General features: G+C 45.5%; 2 protein-coding genes across 6 annotated transcripts; both read left to right on the top strand.

Annotated features, from left to right (window-relative positions):
- The first annotated feature begins 286 nt into the window (after nucleotides 1–286).
- Nucleotides 287–1,513, top strand: LOC136493319 (protein EXORDIUM-like 5). Its single transcript, XM_066489393.1, has one exon. It carries the CDS (start codon nucleotides 366–368, stop codon nucleotides 1,368–1,370), a length of 1,005 nt encoding a protein of 334 aa, XP_066345490.1. The 5' UTR covers nucleotides 287–365; the 3' UTR covers nucleotides 1,371–1,513.
- Nucleotides 1,514–15,997: 14,484 nt separating this feature from the next.
- LOC136493329 (uncharacterized) lies at nucleotides 15,998–21,897 on the top strand. Of its 5 annotated transcripts, none has more exons than XM_066489403.1 (9): nucleotides 15,998–16,174; nucleotides 16,309–16,372; nucleotides 16,531–16,634; nucleotides 16,706–16,927; nucleotides 17,260–17,754; nucleotides 19,931–20,352; nucleotides 20,800–20,893; nucleotides 20,962–21,075; nucleotides 21,578–21,897. In XM_066489403.1, the coding sequence occupies exons 1-9, from the start codon at nucleotides 16,143–16,145 to the stop codon at nucleotides 21,585–21,587; spliced, it is 1,557 nt and encodes a 518-aa protein (XP_066345500.1). In that variant the 5' UTR covers nucleotides 15,998–16,142; the 3' UTR covers nucleotides 21,588–21,897. The 5 variants fall into 5 exon arrangements, with proteins under 5 accessions (XP_066345500.1, XP_066345506.1, XP_066345520.1 ...); XM_066489416.1 differs by having other exon boundaries at nucleotides 16,044–16,178; nucleotides 21,578–21,896; XM_066489409.1 differs by lacking the exon at nucleotides 21,578–21,897 and having other exon boundaries at nucleotides 20,962–21,079.
- The last annotated feature ends 1,749 nt before the right edge of the window (nucleotides 21,898–23,646 follow it).

A 23,646-nucleotide genomic window follows, 5' to 3' on the forward strand; every position in this document is an offset into this window, starting at 1 on the left:
AACTATGCAATTAGTTTTTATTTTCGTCTACATTTAATGCTCCATGCACAGACCGCAAATATTCTATGTGACAGGTACTGTAGCAACTTTTTTGAAGTTGGGGTGGAACTAAGCAAGGCTCAGCAACCGCAGCGTTGCATTGCATGCATGTAGCTGGATCCAGCTCCCAGCTCCCATCCCATCGGTGCCAGTTGCCAGCCAACCCTTCCTGCCACTGTCATCCTGCCGCCCACCACTCCGAGCCCTCCTTTAATACTCCACCTCTCCTTGCTCTCACTCCACTCACGGTCGGAATGAGCGTTCACAATCATCATTGTCACACAAACACGACCACGCAGTAAACACGCGCGCTCAAACAGTTCGAAATGGCGCTCGCCGCCGCCATCGTCGTCCTCTTGCTCCCAGGCCTTCTCGCCTCGGCGATGGCGGCCACGCCGTACCCTCACGGGCGCGGCGGCGACCCGCTCGTGGGCGCGTCGAAGAAGTACGAGGGCAGCTCCGACCTGGTGGACCTCCGCTACCACATGGGCCCCGTCCTCTCCGCCGCGCCGCTCCGCCTCTACGTGCTCTGGTACGGGCGCTGGGACCCCGCGCACCAGGCCCCCATCCGCGACTTCCTCCTCTCCCTCTCCGACCCGTCCCCGCCGCGGCCCTCCGTCGCCGACTGGTGGGCCACCGCCGCGCTCTACGCCGACCAGACCCTCGCCAACGTCACCCGCCGCGTCGCGCTGGCCGGGGAGGCCGCCGACGAGTCGACCTCGCTGGGCCGCTCGCTCTCCCGCCTCGACATCCAGCGCGTGCTCGCCTCCGCGGTCGCCGCGGGCCGCCTCCCCGCCGACGCCCGCGGCGGCGCCTACCTCGTGCTCACGGCGCCCGGCGTCGGCGTCCAGGACTTCTGCCGCGCCGTCTGCGGCTTCCACTACTTCACCTTCCCGTCGATCGTGGGCCACACGCTGCCCTACGCGTGGGTCGGCCACAGCGGCGGCCGCTGCGCCGACGTCTGCGCGTACCCGTTCGCGCTGCCTTCCTACATGTCCCGGAGCGGCATGGCGGCGCTGAGGCCGCCCAACGGCGACGCGGGCGTCGACGGCATGGTCAGCGTCATCGCGCACGAGCTGGCCGAGCTCGCCACGAACCCGCTCGTAAACGCGTGGTACGCCGGGGAGGACCCCACGGCGCCCACCGAGATCGCCGACCTGTGCGAGGGGGTGTACGGGACGGGAGGTGGCGGCGGGTACGCCGGGAAGGTAGCGGTGGACGCGCAGGGGAGGAGCTGGAATGTGAACGGAAGGAAGGGAAGGAAGTTCCTGGTTCAGTGGCTGTGGAGCCCAGAGGCTAAGGCCTGCGTAGGGCCCAATGCCAGTGACTAGGCTTGTTGGCCACTGCTTGCTAGCATGTACTACCATCGTACTATTAGTATTAGTAGTAGTATATTATTGTATTCTTGGGGATATGTATCTTCTTATTTTTTTGGTTTATATATAAAGCTATTTATATGAGAAAAAGTTCATTTTACCTCTCTCAACAATAGCAAATTTCATCTTTTTTTTCCCTCAACTACAAAATCGGAGGCAACTCCTTCATCTTCCACAACCGGACACATGTTGTTTCCCTCAGCGGGTCTTTTTCTATTTCTTTATATTTATTTCAGCTAAATCTTTAAAAAATCATAGTAAATTAGAAAAAATATATAATAGAAAATCCAATTTTGTTAGATGAGTGAGTCTATACAGTGAACATATGATATAATATGCTTTAGTATAAAGTTTTTGCTATAGTTTTAGATTTATGGTTTTCTATAATTAATTTATAACTACAATTTCTATGATCCAATTTTGGTGAAATTTTCATGGCAAGATAATCATTGCATGGGCTTAAGCTGCAGTAAACATTCATACTTATTGGATCATGTATGACTGAGTTATAGATTTATGTAGATCGTTTATGCTTGTTAAATAGTTCTTAAATAGCTAAAATTGTATAGAAATAGAAAATTGTGTGTTTTCTATGTACTGTTACTGCTGTTATATCTTATGAACACTTAACATAACCGTGTTGTTACAGAGAACATTACAGAAAAAATGCACATTCTCTATTTTTACACACTTTTAACTATTTAAAAACCATTTAATAAGCATAAACCTAAACAAATCTATAACTCAGTCAGACATGATCTAATGATCATGAAATGTTCACTATAGCTCAAGCATACAATGATTAGTCCATCATAAAAATTTATCACAATTGGACCACCGAAAACTGCAACTACGAAATAATTACAAAAAACATAAAAATAAAGCTATAACAAAAACTTTATACTGAAGCATATCATATCGTATGTTTACTGTATAGATCTACTCACATGAAGTCAAAAAAAAATTAGCTTTTCTATTTTATGATTTTTCGTGATTTACTTTGATTCTTTAAAGATTCAACCAAATAAATATAAAAGAAAAAGACCAAAACAACCGCAGGAAACAACCATGGGTCACATTTCTGGTTTGGGAGATGAGGAAGGAGTTGTGTCTGATTTTGTAGTTGAAGCAGAAAAACTGATTTTTTGTTGATAGTTACGGGAGGCAAAATGGACTTTTTGCTTATATTTGTTAGCGGGAGTGGTCAACAAAGTTCAGCATCTTCAACCGAGCATTGACCAAGCCTTTTTGGCTGGGGTGCAGTAGAGCCAAGAACATGAAACGGTAGAGCCAAGAGTAAAGATGGCAACGGGGAATTCCCCATCGAGGGTTGCTTCCCCGTCCCCATGGGGAGGAAATTACCCGTCTCTGTACCCGTGAATGGTCACGGGTGACGTCTCCTCCCTGTCCCTGGGGAATTTGTCCCCGACAATGTCCCCGTCCCCGCGTCATTCCTTGAGAGCTCTATAGGAGCCATGCGCGGACGTCGGCACCGACAGCGTGGGGAGCCAGTGAGCCACACACGAAGGCCACAATGTAACACCCTCGGTATTACACCCTAAATCATTTACTAAAACATGTCATGAGCATCATGTTTATGTGTTACTGTATGTGATAGAATGTGTAGATAAATTTCTTATAACTTAAAATGATCAATAAAAATGCTAAATGAAAGTTGATTCAATAGCTCATGTATATCAAGTAGGGTTGAAAACTAATTTTTATTAAGCAAAAATACTATAGAACATGTGTGTGATATAAGTTTGAAGTACAAACTTTGTAGATGACAGTGAAATAATTGCTGTCGAAAAATGATATTACTAGCTAATATTTCTACTAGCCTAGGAATTGCAAATTGAAATTAAGTTCAGCTCAAAACTTAGAAAATTTTCTAAGTTTGTCAACAGCTAGACATTGCTATATTTAGCAAATTATTTTGAGAGATTGGGTTAAGGGGTGGTGTGGTGTTATAGCTTGATTTGGTAGTCTCATATGCCATCTTTGAGTATGGTGAAGATGGCTAAGGTCCAGAAGCAACCGTTTAGTTTTATAGGCGCTTTAAAATCCATGCACGACACGGTTTCGGGCTGGTTGGCTGTGTGGGCATGGTCACCAAGCTCGGGCGTTCGGCGTCGCCACGCTGACTGTCCCGCACGCACGCGCGCTGCCACGCGTGGCCAGCCACGGCTGCTCTGGCCTGGCTGTGGCCTAGCCGCCACTGGCTCCTGGTGCGCGGAGCCGTTGTTGCTACTTGCACAGCCAGGCGGTGCTGCCGCCGGCCCCGCCGCGCTGCCACACTGTGACTCACCCTATGCCGTGTCGCAGCCACTGTCGGTGTCATCGCCTCTCCGTCATGTCCGTGCCTTCCTCTGCATCTCTGCGCCGCTGCCAGCCCAGTGCGATGCCGCCTCTACCGCGTGCACGTGGTTGGGCTCGTCGTCGCCTTGTCATTGATGGCACTACGGCGCACAGGCCACGCCAGTCGTGAACATGCGTGCCTGTCTGCTAGCGCCTGTGCGTGGGCCTCCACGATCACTTCGATCGTGTCCCACTAAGGTGAGGACGAGCCAAGCCCACCTACCTCGCTCCGTCTCTCTCTTTCTCCCTCTGCTGCCGCCGTCGAGCCGCGCCATCAAATCACCCTATGAATGATCACCTCCATTCAATTCAGTGCATCCATGGTTTCCACATCACGTCCTCTCGCTGCCCAACCCTACCCAGTCTTGAACTGTGCAAGGCCAAGCTCCAATTTGGAGTTTCTCCCGCCGTCGTGCCGATAAGGCCACGTCTGGCCGTGGATGTGGGCAGCCCTCCTACCATCCCTCTCAAGCCAATTCACTTGCACCACTAGCTTCGCCTTGGCTCCCTCTTCACCTTGTGCACGTCAGCGGAACCGCTACCGCCTGCCCGTTATCGCTGATGCAACCTTGCCATCACGGTACGCCATCGCACGGCTCGACCGCACGTGGCTAGCCCTCCTCCGCCATCCCCCACCCCAACCAACACCTCAGCTAGGTCCACGGTAGTCTACTAATACTCCCTCGCTAGCCAGTTAGGTTCTTAGGTGCTCTAGATCGCCGGGTAGCTGTGCCTCCATCGCAGACGGTCGCGCGTTGCTGCAGCTCGCTCTAGCGCGTCCCGCCACCCCTCACTGCCGCTTAGCATAGCCACCAAGATCGGAGATGGTGATCGACCCATTAGGTGGACCCGCGCAGGTCCCAGGCGGCTGGCGTAGGCGCCCAGTGCCGCCGCTCACCGCGCCACCGTGCACTGAGTTACCGGGGGTGCACGTAGGGGAATTCTAGGAAAGTCAGGGGGTTAAGTGAGAAGGTTTGAGAGAGAGGGAAATAGTGTTAGTACTTAGTCATAATTCGGGAGAAGATCGGGGTCCCTTTTGCAAAATCACCAGGGCGCGCAAGATCCCCCGCCATAGGTTGTCTCGTCTTGTAGGCCGGCCTCACATGGGCCGCACCGTGGCCCGCCGCGCACGCTACGTTGCGTGGGCCATGTGGAAGAATTCGTTTTTCTTTTTCATAAGGAATTAGAAATAGTTTTCTAATTTAATTTCTGAGCTAAACTTTGGCGATTAATATAAAACCGTATAGGTGTCCAAAAATTATGAAATAAATTTTGTTAGGTTCCTAAAATTATGCTCTATCTGTTAGTGTTTTTAGTTCATATATATACATGTTGATACCAGAAGATATTAAATCATTTGAGAGTGCTCAATATTATTAGGTTAAATATTGTACGAAAATTTTGTAGTAAATTGGTGATAGCTTTAGTCCTGAATTTTTTATAGTAGCTTCATTGTATTATTATGTACTCACTATAATTTTTGTAGCTTTAGAATAGATTAAGTATTAGGGTAGTTAAATGCTCTTTGTTTTAATATACATTAAATCATTAGTAAAAATAAAGATATATCCTTTATTTGTAAAGCTAGGTGTTTGTTAGTTGAATCCAACACCTTGCTTGATGAAAATGATAGTTAGCTTAGTATCTTAGTCATTAGAGCTAGCTTAGTAGCTTAGTATGTGTATTCTTATTTTAAGAGTTGCTGTTGTATAAATACTAAGTGTTGCATCATCATCGTATGCATGTAGAGAAAGAGTTGGCGTAGATCGTGACCAACGACGATCACAAGTTTGAGGAGATCGTCGAGTAGTATGAGGAGGAGATTCTGTGTAGTAGGAGGTCCTAGAGCCGCCACTGACTGACTCTGCTGACACCACGCCTGCCCAAGGCAATTCCTGGTGCATAACCCTTATTTTTTATAATCACTTAATATATATATGTGATGTGCATTTACGTTACAAGAATTTTATGAAAACCACATGCATAAATATATATGTCCTATGAGTCCTACTAGTACAGGTTCGAGTAGCTGCTATGCTTAGGTTTTCGATAGCATGAGTAACCTACCGTTACTCATAATAGGTGATTATTATAATTACTCTCATGATAAAATGATGAAAGGAAAAATAGAGACAGGGCAAGGATATAGTATGGATATTGGTGGGTGTAATAGGTTGTGTCCCGTGGCCAACGGGGCTTAGCTTGGTTATATTGTTTTGCCTACCCATGTCGATTAAGGACCGTCTGTTGCTGTGGATGGTAGTCAGGTCATAGACTTATTATCCTAAGCACATACTTGCTTATAGGAGCGGGAAGGCTCATTACACTCTTGTTGTGGGTTCTGGCTCTTTCCAGACCGACTAATTGGAGGTGGGGAAAGGTGGAGGTCTAAGCACCATACTAAGATCAGGTCTCAAGTGTGGGGGCTTAGAGTCCAAGTTTGGACGGGGACCTAGACCCTGTGATAGGAGTGGAATGGGTTGGTCTTGTTCGTGCCTAGGGTATAAACGGGGCGCGTGTTTCGAGGTACCCAGCTAGGATATATTGGTTCGCTAATCACCGTTTTCGTGGACTTGGCTATGGTCTAGCACCGTAGTACGACTGAAAGATGAAAGATGGTGAAATGGTTCTGATGGCTCAACCTTTGCTTGAAAGTAGAACAAGTGCTTACCTAGAATGGTTAGCTAATGAAGTAATCATGACTGCTAATAAAACTTGACTATAAGGATGAACTATTAGTAATACTTTTCGCAAATAAAAAGAAAACAACAAACCCATATTGCCTATTATACTCCTTGGAGTTAGAAAAGTATTCCCGACTAGTCGGGTAAGTCTTGCGAGTACATTGTGTACTCAGAGTTTATTTTACCCCTGTTGCAGGTGCAGCTTGAGGAGTTGCTCTTGTGTGAAGGATTCTTCTGGTGGGCATAGACGGATCCTTGTATTGTTTCCGCTAGATGCTTATTTTCATTTCGATGTTTAATTATCACACTCTGAACTTTGGTATTGTAATAAATAATTTCTAAGAACTCTTATTGTATGAAACGGACTAAGTATTGTAAACTCGTACTTATTACTGGATTCTAGATGTAAAATGTGGATTGTTTCGAGTTCTCCATTAGGGTGGGCTCGATGAAACTGTTCGATGTAGCTAACTTTCAGGGTGCTTAGTGTCTAGTGGAAGACGAGCGCCTCCGAAAGCATGTTATTTTAGGCGGTTCCGCCACACACAGCCGGCCTAGGGAGGCACACACGGATGTCGTTGCTGCTGTGGGGACCGGGGAGCCACACGCGGACACCAGTGCTGCATGCGGAGGCATGCACGGACGCCGTTGTTGCCGTGGGGTCAGTGGGGAGCCACGCGCGTACTTCGCTTTCCGTCCTTGGGAGCTGCAAGCGGATGCAGATGCTGCCGGTGAGGGGCCTTAGTGCCGCACACGAACACGGATGCTTCCGGTGCGGTGCCGCACACGAACGGTGGGGCTAGGAGTTTGGGAACCTGGACATTGTGGTGGTTGGGGTAGATTTAGGGTTAGCGATGCAAATATATACTATGTTGGATGGATGGGCCTTCATGGGCCCATTCATGTCTTTGAGTTGGTGAGGGCATATACGCGTGAAACAACCGGGGATACGAGGATCGGGGATGGGGAACATGCAACCATCCCCGCTGATGAGGACATCGCCATGCTGGACACACCGACGCCATGGTCTTCCCCAAGTTGCAATTCGTTCCCAACTCAGCTGCCACGTCGCCCTCGGATTCAGCAGACACGTCGTCACTGTTTCGGTCATAACTTTCTCATACGACATCGAAACGGGCCGTTCTTGGATGCGTTGGAAAGGGGACGACGACGCCATCGTTTTGGATCTGGTCCTAGCTCCAGAAGGTCCGTGGATCATTCTGTGTGACCACGGCAAGGTGCTGCGTCACCTATTTGGGCCAACTTGGCCATGTATCGTGTCGGGCCTTAAGCCCAAGTTGTGGGCGCCCAACCCCTGGCCGTCCCCAACCCTAGGTCGAGTCTTAGACTATAAACACAGCCGCCGCCGCTGCTACACAATTGGGTTTTGTTTAGAGTTTAGTTTTCCATCGAGAAACTGAATCGTTCATTGTAACTGTGGTGACAAATCCTTTTACAGTGATCCAGGGCCCCCGTTCTTGATCTCCTCCACTGTGTCGATTAGTCCTTTGGAACCGAGTTCTTGAACCCTCTATTGATATTTGCATCATTCATATTTGCAATATCAGATTGCGTGTTTTACCTTCTTGCTTGTGCTCTTCGATTCGCTTGCAGGAAAAGCCTTCTTGGCGAGGTCAATCAAGTTGTGCTTGGTTGATAACCAACGGAGCAGTGGTGTAACGGTTGTAGGGTTCGAATCGCGTCTGATTTGAAGCCGGATCGCCAACGTCGAGATCTCCACAAATCGAACTTACCGGCTACCTCTCGGAAGATCGGGCCTGTACTCATCAATTGGTATCAGATATTTCAGGTTTACCGCGAGGTATAATCTCGTTTGCCTTAGATTCATATTTGTTCATTACCAAGAGTCTACAAAAAGCCCAAAAATATTTCAATTTCCGCTGTCCTATCGCCCTTTGTGCCTTTGCAATTTCGTTTTAGATTCGTGTTGTTGAGTTTGTGTCCGTGGTCGAGTCTTGTTGCTGGTTTAGGATTGTGTTCGTGGTCGTAGTTCAATCGCCCGTTGCTGTGAATTTTGTTTTCCGCCGCTATCCCATCCACCGTTCCCAAACAACAAGTCGAAGCCACCACATTACTCGACTTGCCCCGCTAGCCGCCTTGTGTAACTTCTCGCCGCCGCGCAAACCCTAGACAGGTTGCCAGCCGCTCTTATTTTGCCTGCATCGCAGCCCTCCTTACATCATCAGGCGAATACCTACTGCTGTTAGTCACAGTGACGATCCTGTGATCGGTGTTAGAGTTTCGGGATGCTTTGCCCTAACTGCCGCCGCCGTGTTGTGCCTCCCGGAAAACATACCTTGAGATACCTTCGGTAAAACAGGCATAACTTTTCGCTCGTTTATCCGAAAAATCTGAAATTTTTTCAGCAGCTTCTTGACACCATTTGGAGCCGACCCAAACTTGGCTTTGCCCTATTTGGTTTCATCAGAATTGCCAAAAAAAATCGGGAAAATATAGAAAAAAAATTGTCAAAGTTTTTGCACGCTTTTCAGAGAACGTGCTGAATTTCTGTAGACCACATCCCACCTCAGTTGTAGGTGCCAATTTTTGTGGTTGCATCTTTTGTGATCCTTGTTCAGAGAAAAGTATATAAAAAATAGTGAAAAAAAGTAAAAAAGTTCGTTTCCTATTAGTGCCTTTTGGGAAAAAAAGGAGAAATCCAGGCTGCTTGTTCTGTGAGTTCTTTCGATCGTCCTTTGTTTTCACCTTGTTGCGCTACGTCTCGTCACGTCTTAGCCAGCACCTATGATTTGTACTTTGGATCCAGATTGAACAATCATTAATCTGCATTCGTTAATTGCTAATCCTTGCTGTCATATTGTGTGCCTACCCATAGCTCCACATATTCTTCTATCAGCACAGGTTCATCTTGCAACTGTTACCCACGCTCCACAATAGATTGCTTCGCCACTTTGGTTTTGCTCCTGTTTGGCGTTGGTAAGAATACAGGCAAGATGGTGGTAAGCCGCTTGTGATTTTGCATTCCACTTTCACCACCATCACCACCACCACCACTTGTTTCCTTTTAGTTGATAGGGATAATACTTTGGTGTTGTCTTTTTCTATCTTCTAACCATGGCAGGAACTCCGATGGACTTCAATGAGTGCATGTCCAAGGGTGAGCTTACAACGTTCATGACTGAACAACGCAATCTTATGACCGAGCTGACGCGCAACATGAACAATCTGGTCACCTGCATTGAACAGCTTGAGCAACGCCCTCCACCTTATCGTGCTGATGATGAAGATGCGGATGCTTTTGGTGATGAAGATGCGTATGCTGACGGTGGTGGCCGTCGCCGCCTCAACTTCAATCGTCGCGGTATGGAAGGTAATAATCATGGTAATAATGATCCTTTTGCTAAAATTAAATTTAGTCTACCTCCTTTTACTGGTAATGTTGATCCAGAGGCATATTTAGATTGGGAGCTTGCTGTTCAACAAAAATTTGATTCTCATAATGTTCCTGCTGAGCATAGAGTTAGACTTGCTACTAGTGAGTTTACTAATTTTGCTTTGTTCTGGTGGAGTGATCTTTGCAATGCCAATAATGCTGCTGCTGTGCCTCAAACTTGGAATGTTTTAAAGCAACGTATGAAATCTCGTTTTGTTCCTCCTTATTACCAACGTGATTTACGTTTGAAACTACAAACTTTAAAACAAGGTGATAAAGGAGTAGAAGCATACTATCAAGAATTGCTTATTGGTTTAGCACGTTGTGGTATAAATGAAGATGATAATGATGCTAGTGCTAGATTTTTTGGTGGTTTAAACCATGATATACAGAACATACTTGATTACAAAGAATGGCGCAATTTTTCCCAATTGTATCATCTTGCTATTAAGGCAGAACGAGAAGTACAGGGACGCAAACAACACCAGCCTTTCAGGTCTAACAATGGGAGGAATTTTCAGCAGCGTTCCGAGCCGGCGACGCCCAAGCTTCCTGTTGCACCACAGCCATCTACACCTCCATTTTCTTCCGAGGTAAGTAAATTGTCTAATGTGCAGTTTCCACAGCTGAAGAAAGGTGCCACTCCGGGTGCTTCTACTAGCTCCTCCTCGTCCAGTTCTAAAATCATTTGCCACCGATGCAAAGGCATGGGACATGTCATGAAGGAGTGCCCCAGTCGTCGCGCTTTCATTGCTACCGAGGATGGATATGTAAGTGCTAGTGATGTTGAAGATGATTTAGCCCTTGCTGCTAACATTGATGCAGATCCCACCGAGGGCGATCAAGACAAGGAGGCCATCACCATTGACTCCGTGGCTGCTGTCGCGGACTACCCTAGCCTTCTTGTGCAGCGTGTGTTGAGTACACGTGTGGGACATGAAGAAGAGATGAAGATCCAACGCCACAATTTGTTCCACATGTATCTCATTGTGCAGGGTTGTCGTGTTCTCACTATCATTGATGGCGGGAGTTGCAACAACTTGGTGAGTTTAGATTTGGTTGACAAGCTTGGCTTGACCACACGACAATATTCGTATCCATATAAACTTCAATGGTTCAATAATAGTGGTAAGACTAAGGTAACTAAATCAGCACGCATTAGCTTTTTCACAGGCTCTTATCATGATACTGCTGATTTTGATGTTGTCCTTATGCAAGCTTGTTCCATTTTGTTAGGTCGACCATGGGAATTTGATAATGATGCTTTACACCATGGAAGAACTAATACATACACTATCATACATAAGGACAAGAAAATTACATTGCTGCCTTTGTCTCCTACGGATATTATTAAACATGCTAATGAGATTAAAAATAAACCTCCAACAGACATTGCTAAAAATAATGGGATTAAGTTAAAAGGAGGTGCTTTTCTTGCTACAACTTCTGCTACTGCTGAGTTATGTGATAATCCTGATGCACCATGTTATACTATGTTTTGTCAACATTTTATGTCTGGTGCATTGCCTGCTGTCACTAACCTTTTGCAGGAGTTCGCTGATGATGGGATGGAGTCGAGGACGACTCCAATTCTAGAAGGAGGGGATGATGAGGACATCGCCAAGATGGAGTCGAGGACGACTCCAATTCGAGAAGGGGAGGATGATGAGGACATCGCCACGCTGGACACACCGACGCCATGGTCTTCCCCAAGTTGCAATTCGTTCCCAACTCAGCTGCCACGTCGCCCTCGGATTCAGCAGACACGTCGTCACTGTTTCGGTCATAACTTTCTCATACGACATTAAAACGGGCCGTTCTTGGATGCGTTGGAAAGGGGACGACGACGCCGTCGTTTTGGATCTGGTCCCAGCTCCAGAAGGTCCGTGGATCATTCTGTGTGACCACGGCAAGGTGCTGCGTCACCTATTTGGGCCAACTTGGCCATGTATCGTGTCGGGCCTTAAGCCCAAGTTGTGGGCGCCCAACCCCTGGCCGTCCCCAACCCTAGGTCGAGTCTTAGACTATAAACACAGCCGCCGCCGCTGCTACACAATTGGGTTTTGTTTAGAGTTTAGTTTTCCATCGAGAAACTGAATCGTTCATTGTAACTGTGGTGACAAATCCTTTTACAGTGATCCAGGGCCCCCGTTCTTGATCTCCTCCACTGTGTCGATTAGTTCTTTGGAACCGAGTTCTTGAACCCTCTATTGATATTCGCGTCATTCATATTTGCAATATCAGATTGCGTGTTTTACCTTCTTGCTTGTGCTCTTCGATTCGCTTGCAGGAAAAGCCTTCTTGGCGAGGTCAATCAAGTTGTGCTTGGTTGATAACCAACGGAGCAGTGGTGTAACAGTTGCAGGGTTCGAATCGCGTCTGATTTGAAGCCGGATCGCCAACGTCGAGATCTCCACAAATCGAACTTACCAGCTACCTCTTGGAAGATCGGGCCTGTACTCATCACCCGCCCCCGTCAGGGATCAATCTTCTACTGTTTCAATCCCCATGGGATAAAACTGCTACCATCCCCGTCCCCTAATAGGTGAATTCCCCACGAGGAATCAGGGATCGGGGCCCCATTGCCATATTTAGCCAAGAGCGGGCTGGTGCCAGACTTGTATACAGTGTCCAGACTCCGGACCATTTACATAGAGTCCGGACTCAACTTCGACGCCTCGTCCACACTGTGTATACAAAGTCCAAGCATCGGGTTCGTACTGGGCAACAGAAAACATAGCAAGGGATTTCTCGGTGACATCTAACACGCGACTACTTGCCAAGTCTATTTAGAGGTCCTCGTGAGCGACTACAACTACAACCAGCATCACGGTTGGGGATGTAGGGAAGGATGGGCGGCGTCCTGCCGATCTTCGTCGGCAAGCAGCTAGTCGACTATGGCTTGCTGAAGGAGGAGGTGACCGAGGTAGATGCTGTAACACCTCTGGTGTCACGAGCTCATTTAGAACCTAGACCAAGGTCTAAAATAAGTTAACAAAGACAAGTTCTCAGGTTTTAAAATTTTAAACTCGTAGGGGATGGTAACCAACTTGAGTGTCTCATTTGATGGGGGAGGGAAATCAAATTGAAATTTAATCCACTCTTCACGGTTAAGTTGGCAACCTAATGACTAATGTTTAGAATGTTATCTTCAGTAAATTATTTTATGAAACATACTTAGATAGTGCTTTAATATTTTGCTCCTATGGGTTAGTATGCAGTATGTGCTTCTGCATGAAATAATTGTTGGTTAAAGTTATTAGGGTTTAGATCATTTAAAAGTTAAGACAAAAGTGCTAATGGCTGTCAGTTATAACCTAACCCTAGAATTTCCTAAGTCCAGAATGGTGACGTTAATGTCATTTTGACAATTAAATTCTAAAAAATCTAATTAAACACTAGTGGCATGTTTTTCTCAGTGGTTTGCATCTTAATGAGTGTTTTGTGATGATATAGGGGGTGGTTTGGTTAGTGCTTGTTTTGATCACTAGTTAAATGCCATTAAATAGCTAGAACGAGCTGTTGGACAGCTAGTTCTTGACCTTGTGCACTGGTTGGCAGTCCCAAGTTGGCACGTCTCTATCTTCCTCTCTAGTTCATCTTTGTCTGAGTTGTTGCTACTACTAGTAGCCGTATATACCTTCTTGAGCCTTGTTGAGATGGTCTAGTCTTAACCGAGCTGGATTAGAATTTGAGCGCGCTTTAACATTCGCGCAACGCACGATTCTGGCCATTTGGCCTGGTGTGCGCGGTCACCGCATGCCTTGGCGCTCGTGGTCTACCTTGCTCGCCCTGTCGTCACGCTGCGCTGCCGCCACTGTGCTCTCATGCATCACCGTGCTGCACTGCTGCGCGCACACCACCACCACACATGGCCTGCCCTGCTCCGTCGCGTGTGCGTCATGCTTGGGAGGTCAGCCGTTGTGCCACGCGAAGGGCCGAGCTAAGGCCACGGCTACCGTTGCGTGGTCATCGTGGTGCTTCCTCCGCCTCTCGTTTCACCTACCTCATCGTAACCCTGAGCATGTCCATCTACCGTTGCAACGTGGTTGATGACCCCGGTCGCAGTGATGAGGGGATGTGTCTCTGCCCTACTTGCCCGCTAGTCGACGCCAGTGGCTCCCGCTCGGTTTGGCCGCTCCAATTCACGCGAGTCGCGTCAAGTCCCACGTCCCGTCATCTGGGCGCACGCATATGCACCGCCACCCTCAGCCGGAGCCGCTCATCTTAACTAGCCTGGCTGGCTCATGTGCCCTGTCTCCATGGCCGCATGCCAGCACACCGTTCTCCGCCCTTCCAATTCGCCCACCTCAAGGCTTTCTAGTTCGTTTTCTTGTGCAAGCAAGTAGCTTAGGGAGATGGCTACGCATTCGGTTCCCCTCACGATCGTTCATGCACTGGTGACCGGCGATTTGGCATGATACTCACCGCCGGCAGGGTATGCCACTGAGTCAGTAGTAATGGGAGTAAGGCCCGAGGACTCAATTGCTCATGTCCCCAAGCTCATCTTGACTCCCTCTATCCGGTGCTCGCGTTGTTGGCTAAGATAACCGTTGGGAGCATGGTGATGCGCTGGTGTTCTTTCTGGAGCACCGCCGCCTCACCAGCTTGCATGTGGCCAGGGTTCCTCAGGCTTTCCCAGCCTCAACCAGTTGCACGGCTATCCTCGTGGTAAGCCACTTCTACTCCCTTGCAATCGCTATCGCATCGTTAGCCCCTAGGCTCGTCAGAACAGGCGCATCGCCGTGGTAGTCGGTCCACCTGCATGAGCAGAGCATTAGGGCTACTGGTTTAACTGCTAATCATCGCCCAGGGTTCCATTTGTGCTCCTCGATGCTCGTCGGCCTGTTACTTTGACCGGTGCCTCGCTTATTTGGCCGGAGTAGAGGCGCAGTGCTGGCAGGAGCCGCGCCAGCGTGCGTAGGGTCGTCGTGGACTGCCCTGTTGCAAAGACAACACTTCGTGGGGTGTTTGGTGCAAAGTGTGAGTCTAGGGTAATAGTGCTTCGCTGTACTGATTGATTCGCTAAGAACGTAGGGGCTCTTTTGCAATAAGCGCAGGTGCACTCGTGAAGCGGGCCTGCTGGGCCAGCCTGCTGGTGCGCGCCCACGCCTGCGTGGGCCGCGGTGGGGTTGCTAGGCTAGATTAGTTGCCGCCAGCCCTTTTCGTTTTCTAGCCATTTCCAATTTAGTCTCTAGAGTAGATTTGTAAATTCAATATAAATTTATGTAGATGTCCAAAAATTTTGAAACCAATTTTGTTAGGTTCCTAAAATTATGATCTATCTGCTAGTATGTTTTGTTCACATAGTTTTATAATATTCTTAGGAGCTATATAATTAATTTAAGATACTTAATATTATCAAAATATAAACTTGTAGGAATTGTTGTGATAAATTGGTGATAGTGTTGGCTATGAAATTTTTATAGTAGATTCCTAACATTATTAGGTGCTCACTGTAATTTTTGTAGCTTCATAGGAATTAGTTTGTTAAGGTAACTAAATGAGCCCTAGTACGAAAATATATATTTAATCAATCAAATGTCAAAAATTAGTTGGGGTTTGTAGAACGAAAACATTTTCCAGGAACGAGCCTCACTTTACCACGTGGATACATGGCTTAGTATGTTAGTCATTAGAGCTAGCTCGTTAGTTTGCGAAGCGTAATCATATATATAAGAATTGTGGTTACCGTTGATTAATTGCGTCTTTGCGTTGCGTCCACGTATACTATAATAGGAACAACGATGGATCGTGGAGATGACCGAAATAGCGGAAAAGATAGTGCCTTGATGATCGAGTCATCATGATGGAATGCTAACTTTTGATTATATTTTTCACAGCTTCTCTCAATGTTGTCTCTCATGTTAGACCATCGTCCTTTCCTCAAATAAAAGGATGTCAGTAAGCCTGCAAGAATCTGCTGCATTTACCATTCTTGGGGATTGTGGCCGACACCCCCTAAAGAGTTAGAAGAATACTGCTTTAATAAATTAGAGCAGCTGCCCTTGGATGCAAACTTTGTTCAGAAAGAACATTTTGGCACAAGAAGAAACAATGCCATGATTGGATCAGTTGGGAATGGGGATCAGGGTCCAAGTTACGATCATAGAACATGGGGATGCGATTGTTGTGTGTTGGATGGTTTTCTGGATGCTTGCAGAAAGTCTGCAGTCAAAGAGGGCAGTTGGGTGCACTTGTGTTGGAAGTTTGGAAAGAACTTTAAGAGCAACCTGAATCAAGTTCCAGTTCTTCACCATTTGTATCTTGATGGCCAACAGATTGCAAACAATCGTTGCCACGTATGTAAGTCAAGGCTCTGTTTATAATATCCTAGTATTAACAATTTTTTGAACTGTCATGTTTTTACGCCTCTTTAGTTATTCTTCCTTTTGCTCTGACAAATTGATGAGATATTTTATTCAATTTATTCTAGGTCATACTATATGAGGTTCCGACCTTCGGCAGAAACCATTTTTCACTGGGTTTGGATGCACCTCGTAAGTTGAATGTTTCATTCAAAAGCCAAATTGGATAAATGATTTACAAAAGCAACCAGCATTTCTTGATTTGGTATGTGCATGAGTGGTTTTGCTTGTTATTTATTCCTTTTTTTTTTGTTAGATGGTCTATTAAGTCAGTTCATGTTTGTTTGAAGGATTCAATTGTTTTGGCGCTTAATTGTTCAAATGCAGCTAGACTGCCAGACACTCAGGAATGTTCTACCACAAGCTCTGGGGCTTATTTCATCTTTGCATCTGTGTAAGCACTATTGTTAACCTTCTCCACTCTGCTCCTTTTATCTGCTCTTACCTTGTTACTTGCTTATTCAGATATGATGTCTTAGTTCAAGTAACATGGCACTGCGTGGGGATATTTTTGGCTTCAGCATCAACTATTCTCTACATCATGATTCTAATGTTCCGGAAATGTTTAAGCCATATGCCCCAGTACTTGATGCTAAATAAGGTTTTCAGACATTCATGGAATAACACTCATCTTCGCAGCTGTCAAATTCTCTACTGGCCAATTGTCCTCCAAGATGCTTCCCTAAGGTAAATTGATAGTGGATTCATAGCTTCTTAATCTGTACTGTAACTTTAGTCGCCGTTTTAATCTGTTGTGTCATATTGGCATAAAAGTTTGTGCTATCCTTATAAGTTAACATATACCAAGGCAATAACATAGTGATTCTGTTATTACTAATCTTACATGGTTATTTTAATATGCAAAAGAGAGTTTACTGGTTCACTTCCATTTTGTTGTTTCATGTAATCTTTGTATTATGAATATTCAAGTGCATTTACATTCAGTACATAGTAGTTATCATATACTCAAGTGCAGATTATTGAAAATACTAAGCTTCACTTAATTATTATCGGCTCAGCTCCACTGTGAATGTCGAATATGCACACAAAGCTGCAATACGGAAGCATGCTTTGTGGTCAAGTATCATTGTGGATCTCCTGATGGGTTCTGTCCTTGGAGCAGCATTCTTGTTAAATACAGAGACTATTTGTATTTGGACTATTGCTTTCGTCCACCACATGACAGAAGCAATCTTGAGATCTGGTTGTGTGTGGCTGATGGGTGTTCCAGCTGGTTTTAAGCTGAATACAGAGTTAGCAGAGCTCTTAGGCATGATTTCTCTTAATGCAGTTCAAATTTACTCTACCCTTTGGTTCTTCGTGGGAGGCTACCTGAGGCATATAATTCAAGGCATTGCAGTCTCTGGAACTATTTTAGGTCTGACAACTCCAGTTTCTTTCTTTATTGACATTATCCAGCTTGCTACGTTGCATGTTACCATGCTTCACTGGTTAATCTCATCGTTATATTCAAGACAGATTCAGACAGTAGCATCATTGTGGCGTCTTTTCAGGTAACATACTCTTGGTGCACTCATGTGGTACTTGTCGAATAAGAGGGTAAGTGCAACATATGTTTATTACTGAACGACTGACGAGTTGATCAATCGCTAAACATTAGCTCTTATATCACCTTTTTCTCTGTAGTTTGACTTCGACAAATATGTTTGGTTATACTAAATAAATAGTACAGAATGCATCCTTGTCTATTTGAATTTTGGCGCCTGTCTGACTGTATTATTTTATTGATACAGAAACATGAGGGGTTTGAATATACCTAAATTTGTAGGTCTTAAATCCTTAACATGACAGAGCTGAGCTAGTTTGGGAAACAAAAAGGTTCGGGTTGAGGGAACTGCCAAGTTATGTGTACATGGAAAAGTGAAGGCACAGCCTTGGCTAAAATCCTAATCATCCATAATATAAAAGTAAAACCCCTGGCTAGATCACTTTCCCAAACTAATGAGACAACTTCCGTGAATTTAGCAATAGGAATGGGAAAATTGGTTCCATAGCATCAAAAGATCATCACTTTGGATATTGCCATCAGATATTGGTGTTCTGTAAAATACAAGGGACATAATGAGTCCGTTTCAAATTCTAGCACTCTGTTACCTCGCACAAGACTGCAGGCTGTTCTCTGCTCCATTTTGAGCTGATGGATAAGGGAAAGATTTTGCCCTTTGGTCGTTGCACTGAAACTTGAGCATTGAGAACGGGTTGGTAAAACAGATTGACCATGGCTGCACTCACTGGCGGTGATGTCGACCCCTACGGCAGCCAGCGACCGACATGGCTCGCCGTGCTGATGATTTGCAGGGGGAGGCTCTGGGCTGGTGGCTCGAAGGAGAGGTCGGTAGCACCGTAGCGGCACTAATACGTGACGGCAGTAGTGTCATCCTCAATTCCAGCGTGGTCTGTCAGCAGTGGCGGATGCACGATGCGGGATAAGGGGGGCTAAAACAATGGAGATGTTGATTTGTATGAAGATTTAATGGTGAAATCAAGCTTTTGCTACAGTGATTAGGCTTGAAATCAAGCCATTAGGGGGGCTGGAGCCCCCCAGCCCCCTCTTTGGATCCGCCCCTGTCTGTGAGGGTATCAATGTAAATGGGGTTCAAATGATGCACGGAGAAGTGAATCACAGGGAATCATGAGGAGGGGGAGGACTCCACAGTGTGGCTGGAGGAGTAGGGTGCGGTGCCGCTGGAGACGGAGGCGGTGGCAGTCTGTGGCATCGGCACAGTGGGCTGAGTTTGATGAGCCCCTCAATGTCCAGCGCTGCCAGGAGGCCATGGCCTGCCGGCAGCGCAAGATGGCTAATGTCAAAATGGAGTTCTGCCAAATCCTCCGCTTTGTCTACGAGAAGATGGTACTTGACGGTGCTTGGCGCCACTGAGATCTAGTAGTTCCACACACTCTTGGCCCAGCATGCACGTCTGCTGAGTATCGGCTGCAGTTACCCAGACTACGTTGATTGTGATGTGGCTGCCACGAGCCCACGGAGAGTACTACCATGAGGATGAGCCGGAGGAAGAGGATGCGGTTATGCGTATTGCCTGCTCCTTGCCTTGGCTGTTTTCCTAGGCACAGAAAGCAGCAGGGAGATGTGCTTCCGTAGGCGAGGGCTAGCATTGCCTGATTTAACACCATTAGGAGCAAAAGTAATGGAGTGGTAAATTTGGAAAGCCTCATTCTTGCCATGGTATCTTACAGAATGTTGATTGATGGTATTTCTGAAAGCGGTTGTCTTTTGATGCTCTGGAACCAATTTCCGAAGGGCGGGCCTGGTGCCAGCAGTAGAGTCTTACCGCCTTTGACCGGAAGGTCCCGGGTTCGAGTCGCTGTCTCCTCGCATTGCATAGGCAAGGGTAAAGCTTGTCACTGACACCCTTCCCTAGATCCCGCACAGAGCGGCAGCTCTCTGCACTGGATACATTGCAGATTTTCTTTGCCAGATTACAACTATGTCAAGAAGGATAAGCTTGACTGTGATTAGTTTTCACTTCTCTTCATGTATAGAAGCTAGTAATGGAGCCAGATAACTTAATGTGTGTAAAACCATAATGTTTGCAGCATAAACATTAGCTAATTTTTTTAATATTGTTTCTTTCTTATCATTTTTATTGTCAGTTTTTTTTCTTCATATTTGCTTCGTAAGTTTGTTAACACTTGCTTATGCCGTAACAGAGGGCGCAAATGGAATCCTCTTAGGCAGAGGTTAGATAGTTATGACTACACAGTTGAACAGCACGTTGTTGGTTCCCTGCTGTTTACACCAGTCCTACTTCTTATACCTACAACTTCTGTATTCTATGTATTCTTCTCTATCTTGACAACAACGGTTATCTGGGTGTGTGTGGTGCTGGAAATTGTCATCGCTGTAATCCAATTCACTCCTTATGCTGAGTTAACTCTATGGATGATGAGGAGGCACATATTTCCTGCTGGATTATTTTTCCTTCATGTGCCATCAAGTGGACATACTTCTGAAGATGGCGACCTATCAGCCCATCCAATCAGATATTGCAATGAAAGGAGAAAGGAGGATCTAATCGACAAACTATCAGAATCATTAGTTTCAGAACTTCATTGCAGCTATGCCACTCTTGGTAAAATGTTTCTCTTGACTTTTGCTTAGACCATTCTTAGTTGAATGGTGGATACATTCTTTGTTCGATACCTAATTCTACAATAAATGTCAGCAGCAACATGTCCATGTTGTTCTACATGCCTAGTTTCTGTTTATTTGAATTATATATATATATATATATATATATATATATATATATATATATATATATATATATATATATATATATATATATATATATATATATATTAAGACGTGTAGTTTAGAACAAACTGAAGCCCAAATGTAAATAGCTTGCCAAACTTTCGAATAGTTCTATTTTGCAGCCTAGCTTTATGTTCATATCACCAATACTGTGCTTACTTTTTGTCAATAGAATGCGTCTTGCAGAGGCACTAGCCTGCAGTTGCTCTTTTGCTGTTCCACTTGCTGGTAATCTTCCTAACATAAAGGATGATATATGCAGTTCAAGTAATCAGATCAAATTACGAGAGAGTTTTCAACAGGACTGGTTACTCCTTTTGCAAACAATTGGCATACGGGATCCTTAGCGGTGAAAGGTAATCTATCAGTTTGATTTTTACCCTTTTGATGGCATTTGTTTTAAACTCCTTGTTTCTTTCTTCAGGGTGCCTTCATCGCTGCATCTGCAGCCGTCTCCCTCATTTCCCTGGATGAACATTGGTATTACAGAGTATTGGATGCACTGCTATGTTTCTGTCCTTCAGTGTGCACCAAAGAGGTGATTCAATGAAGTTTTGCATTAGCCTTCTGTTTTTTATTGCTTAATTTAGCAACATGATGAAATTTCTTGTCCCATCTTTTGTGCAACACTAATATGGCAAAAATAGTAAATTTTTACCGCATGCCACCCAATTTTTATCTGGTCATGCTCGTCTCTATACACCAAATAAGCATAGTATGAAATATATTTCATGATGACTCTAATGATACTTATCTTGTATTGTAAATAACTAAATATGAATACTTTTTATGTAAACTTAGTCAGGTTTTAGATGATTTGATTTAGGGCAAACTAGAATGACTTTCTTTTTGGAAGGGATGGAGTATTCAGCTGTCATACTGGAACCTTCATGCATGCATCAGCTTTTATACCACTTGAGTTGTCACATTTGAGCTGATCCATTTTCTCATATGATTGTCATACATTCCATGTCTTGTTATAGTTTTGATTTGCAGTTTGGATTTACGAACAAGATCTCACCAATTGCTGATATTTTCAGAGGTCCATGACGATTGCATTTGAATGAACCTTAGTTCTTTTCTGCGGTTTTGGTTTCACTAGAGGTTTTTTATAGTGGTGGTTGACTGTTCTGGAGGCAAGGGAGGGTCATCTTTACACTCATGGAGCCTTTTTCCTTTTAACATTAGCGGTACGAGATTTTAAGTCAGCTGTAATTTTATAGTTATATGGGATTTGCACGATTATGGTGCTGCTATTTGACACTTGTGTGCTAGCTGTGTTTACCAACTAGACTGATGGGTGAGAGAAAAGAACTCATGCTCTGCTGCAAAGATGCCTTGGTCAAACCTCATTGTTGGTTCACGCTAATAGCTTTTTGCAGATGGCGGGTATGTGGCATGCTGGCACCCATGGTAGCAGGATATTTTCTTTTCAAATATTTGGGGCTACCTGACCTTGCTTACCCAAAAAGCCGAGTAGCTTTATTAACTTGATATACTATGCGTTGGTGATATTTTGACAATGTATACGAATCGACAATCGAGAAGTCGTAGCGTTCTAGCGAGCTGTCCAATTTTCCACTTTAGATCATTCGTTCGCGGCCCTTAAATAAAAATAAGAAATACGACCCTGCTGAGGATGTCATTTATTCCTATGGGACTTTCAAACAAGTTTAGAAACCATAAAAGTGCATTTTAAGAGTTTAAAAACCTTAATGCATGTTCACTGCAGCATTTGCGTGGGGGAAAAATCTGCATATGTGATGTAGAAAATCTCACAGGCAATACTACTGTTTTGCTGCCATCAACCGGTCCTAACTCGACTTGATGGAGCACTGTGCTCCGTGGAAAGTTCAGGCAGCAGCCTCGACCATGCATGGATCTAAGAATCAGTGGCATACAAACAACCGGCGGATCTAAGAATCAGATGGCATACAACCGGTGTTGCTCTGTTGCATGAGAGATTTTCCATGACACGCATGCAGAGAACTTTTTTCCTGGTGGCTAACCGCATAACTGCAGAGAATTTCTTTTTCCCCGGTAGCTAGGCACAAGTACTCATTAAGTTTGATAAAAGAAAAAATAAAAATAAAAAGAAAATATAAATAGTATTTATGGTAGCAAAAGAGGTTATGAAGGTAGAGAGACATAATCAGCGAGTATGTAGTCGGACTGGACTCTAAAGATTTCCCGAGTCTCAACCTGTCAGTGCAGAAAGTGATCAATACGTAAATATTTATAGTTTTGTCATACGTTGTGATCGGAGGTGGCCTAGCACTCAATGACACAGGGTTTATACTGGTTCAGGCAACGTGCCCTACGTCCAGTTTGAGTCGGTTGGTGACTTTATTCCTGAGCCCAGGTACACGAAGTCTGCAGTGGAGTTACAAATGAGAGGGAGAAGATGGGGTGTACGAGAGGTCCGGTCGGAAGGGCCGAGAACGACAGGAGCTCCGCTACGAGCTAAGTGTTCAAGTGTGTACTTGAGGTTCGAACCTGACGGTTCTACGGTTGTAGACTAGTGAACTTGATCGATCTAATGAATCTAAAGGGACTGAGTAATGTTGGAGGGAGCGCATCCCCTTTTATAGATGAAGGGGGTGATTTTACAAGTGAGAGGGTGAGTGTACGTATGCTACTAAGCTTTGTTGCCCATGCCGACGGGTACAAGATAATGGTAGGCGTCCACAACACTGTTGATGTCGCTGTAGAATGTCAGATGCATGTGGGAGGTTGCGTTGCCTTCTTCAGGTATGGCAGATGTCGGTACCTGCAAATATTGTTGATGTCTAGAGGCACGTGAGGAGTTTCACCACGTTCATTCGGTACGGTAAATCCCGGCGCCTATAACACTGTCGATGCTCAGAGGCATGTGGAGGTGCCTTACCGTATGAGAGTTAATGACGCCCACAATACAGTAGGGGGAAATGTCGGCGCCTACAACACTATTTGTGCCAGGGAAGCTGCAGAGTACGGTTTCTATAGGTGTACAGGGTATGGTCTCGGTATCGTGGTTTGACTTGCGCACCCTGCCTTGCTTTCTCCGTTCGTTCCCTGGTCCTTTCCGAAAGGGCGTCCCCGGTCGGTTGGTTCTAGTCGGCTCTGATTG

Source organism: Miscanthus floridulus, chromosome 1 (assembly GCF_019320115.1).
Source record: "Miscanthus floridulus cultivar M001 chromosome 1, ASM1932011v1, whole genome shotgun sequence".
Lineage (NCBI taxonomy): Eukaryota > Viridiplantae > Streptophyta > Magnoliopsida > Poales > Poaceae > Miscanthus > Miscanthus floridulus.

Excerpts from the sequence above, each read along its gene's own strand:
- LOC136493329 (XM_066489403.1), top strand. The coding sequence starts at position 16,143 with ATGGCCAACAGATTGCAAACAATCGTTGCCAC. Across the intron at positions 16,373-16,530 it reads ACTGGGTTTGGATGCACCTC|GATTCAATTGTTTTGGCGCT; the intron begins GTAAGTTGAATG and ends GTTTGTTTGAAG. Across the intron at positions 20,894-20,961 it reads GGGATCCTTAGCGGTGAAAG|GGTGCCTTCATCGCTGCATC; the intron begins GTAATCTATCAG and ends TTCTTTCTTCAG.
- LOC136493319 (XM_066489393.1), top strand. The coding sequence starts at position 366 with ATGGCGCTCGCCGCCGCCATCGTCGTCCTCTTGCTCCCAGGCCTTCTC.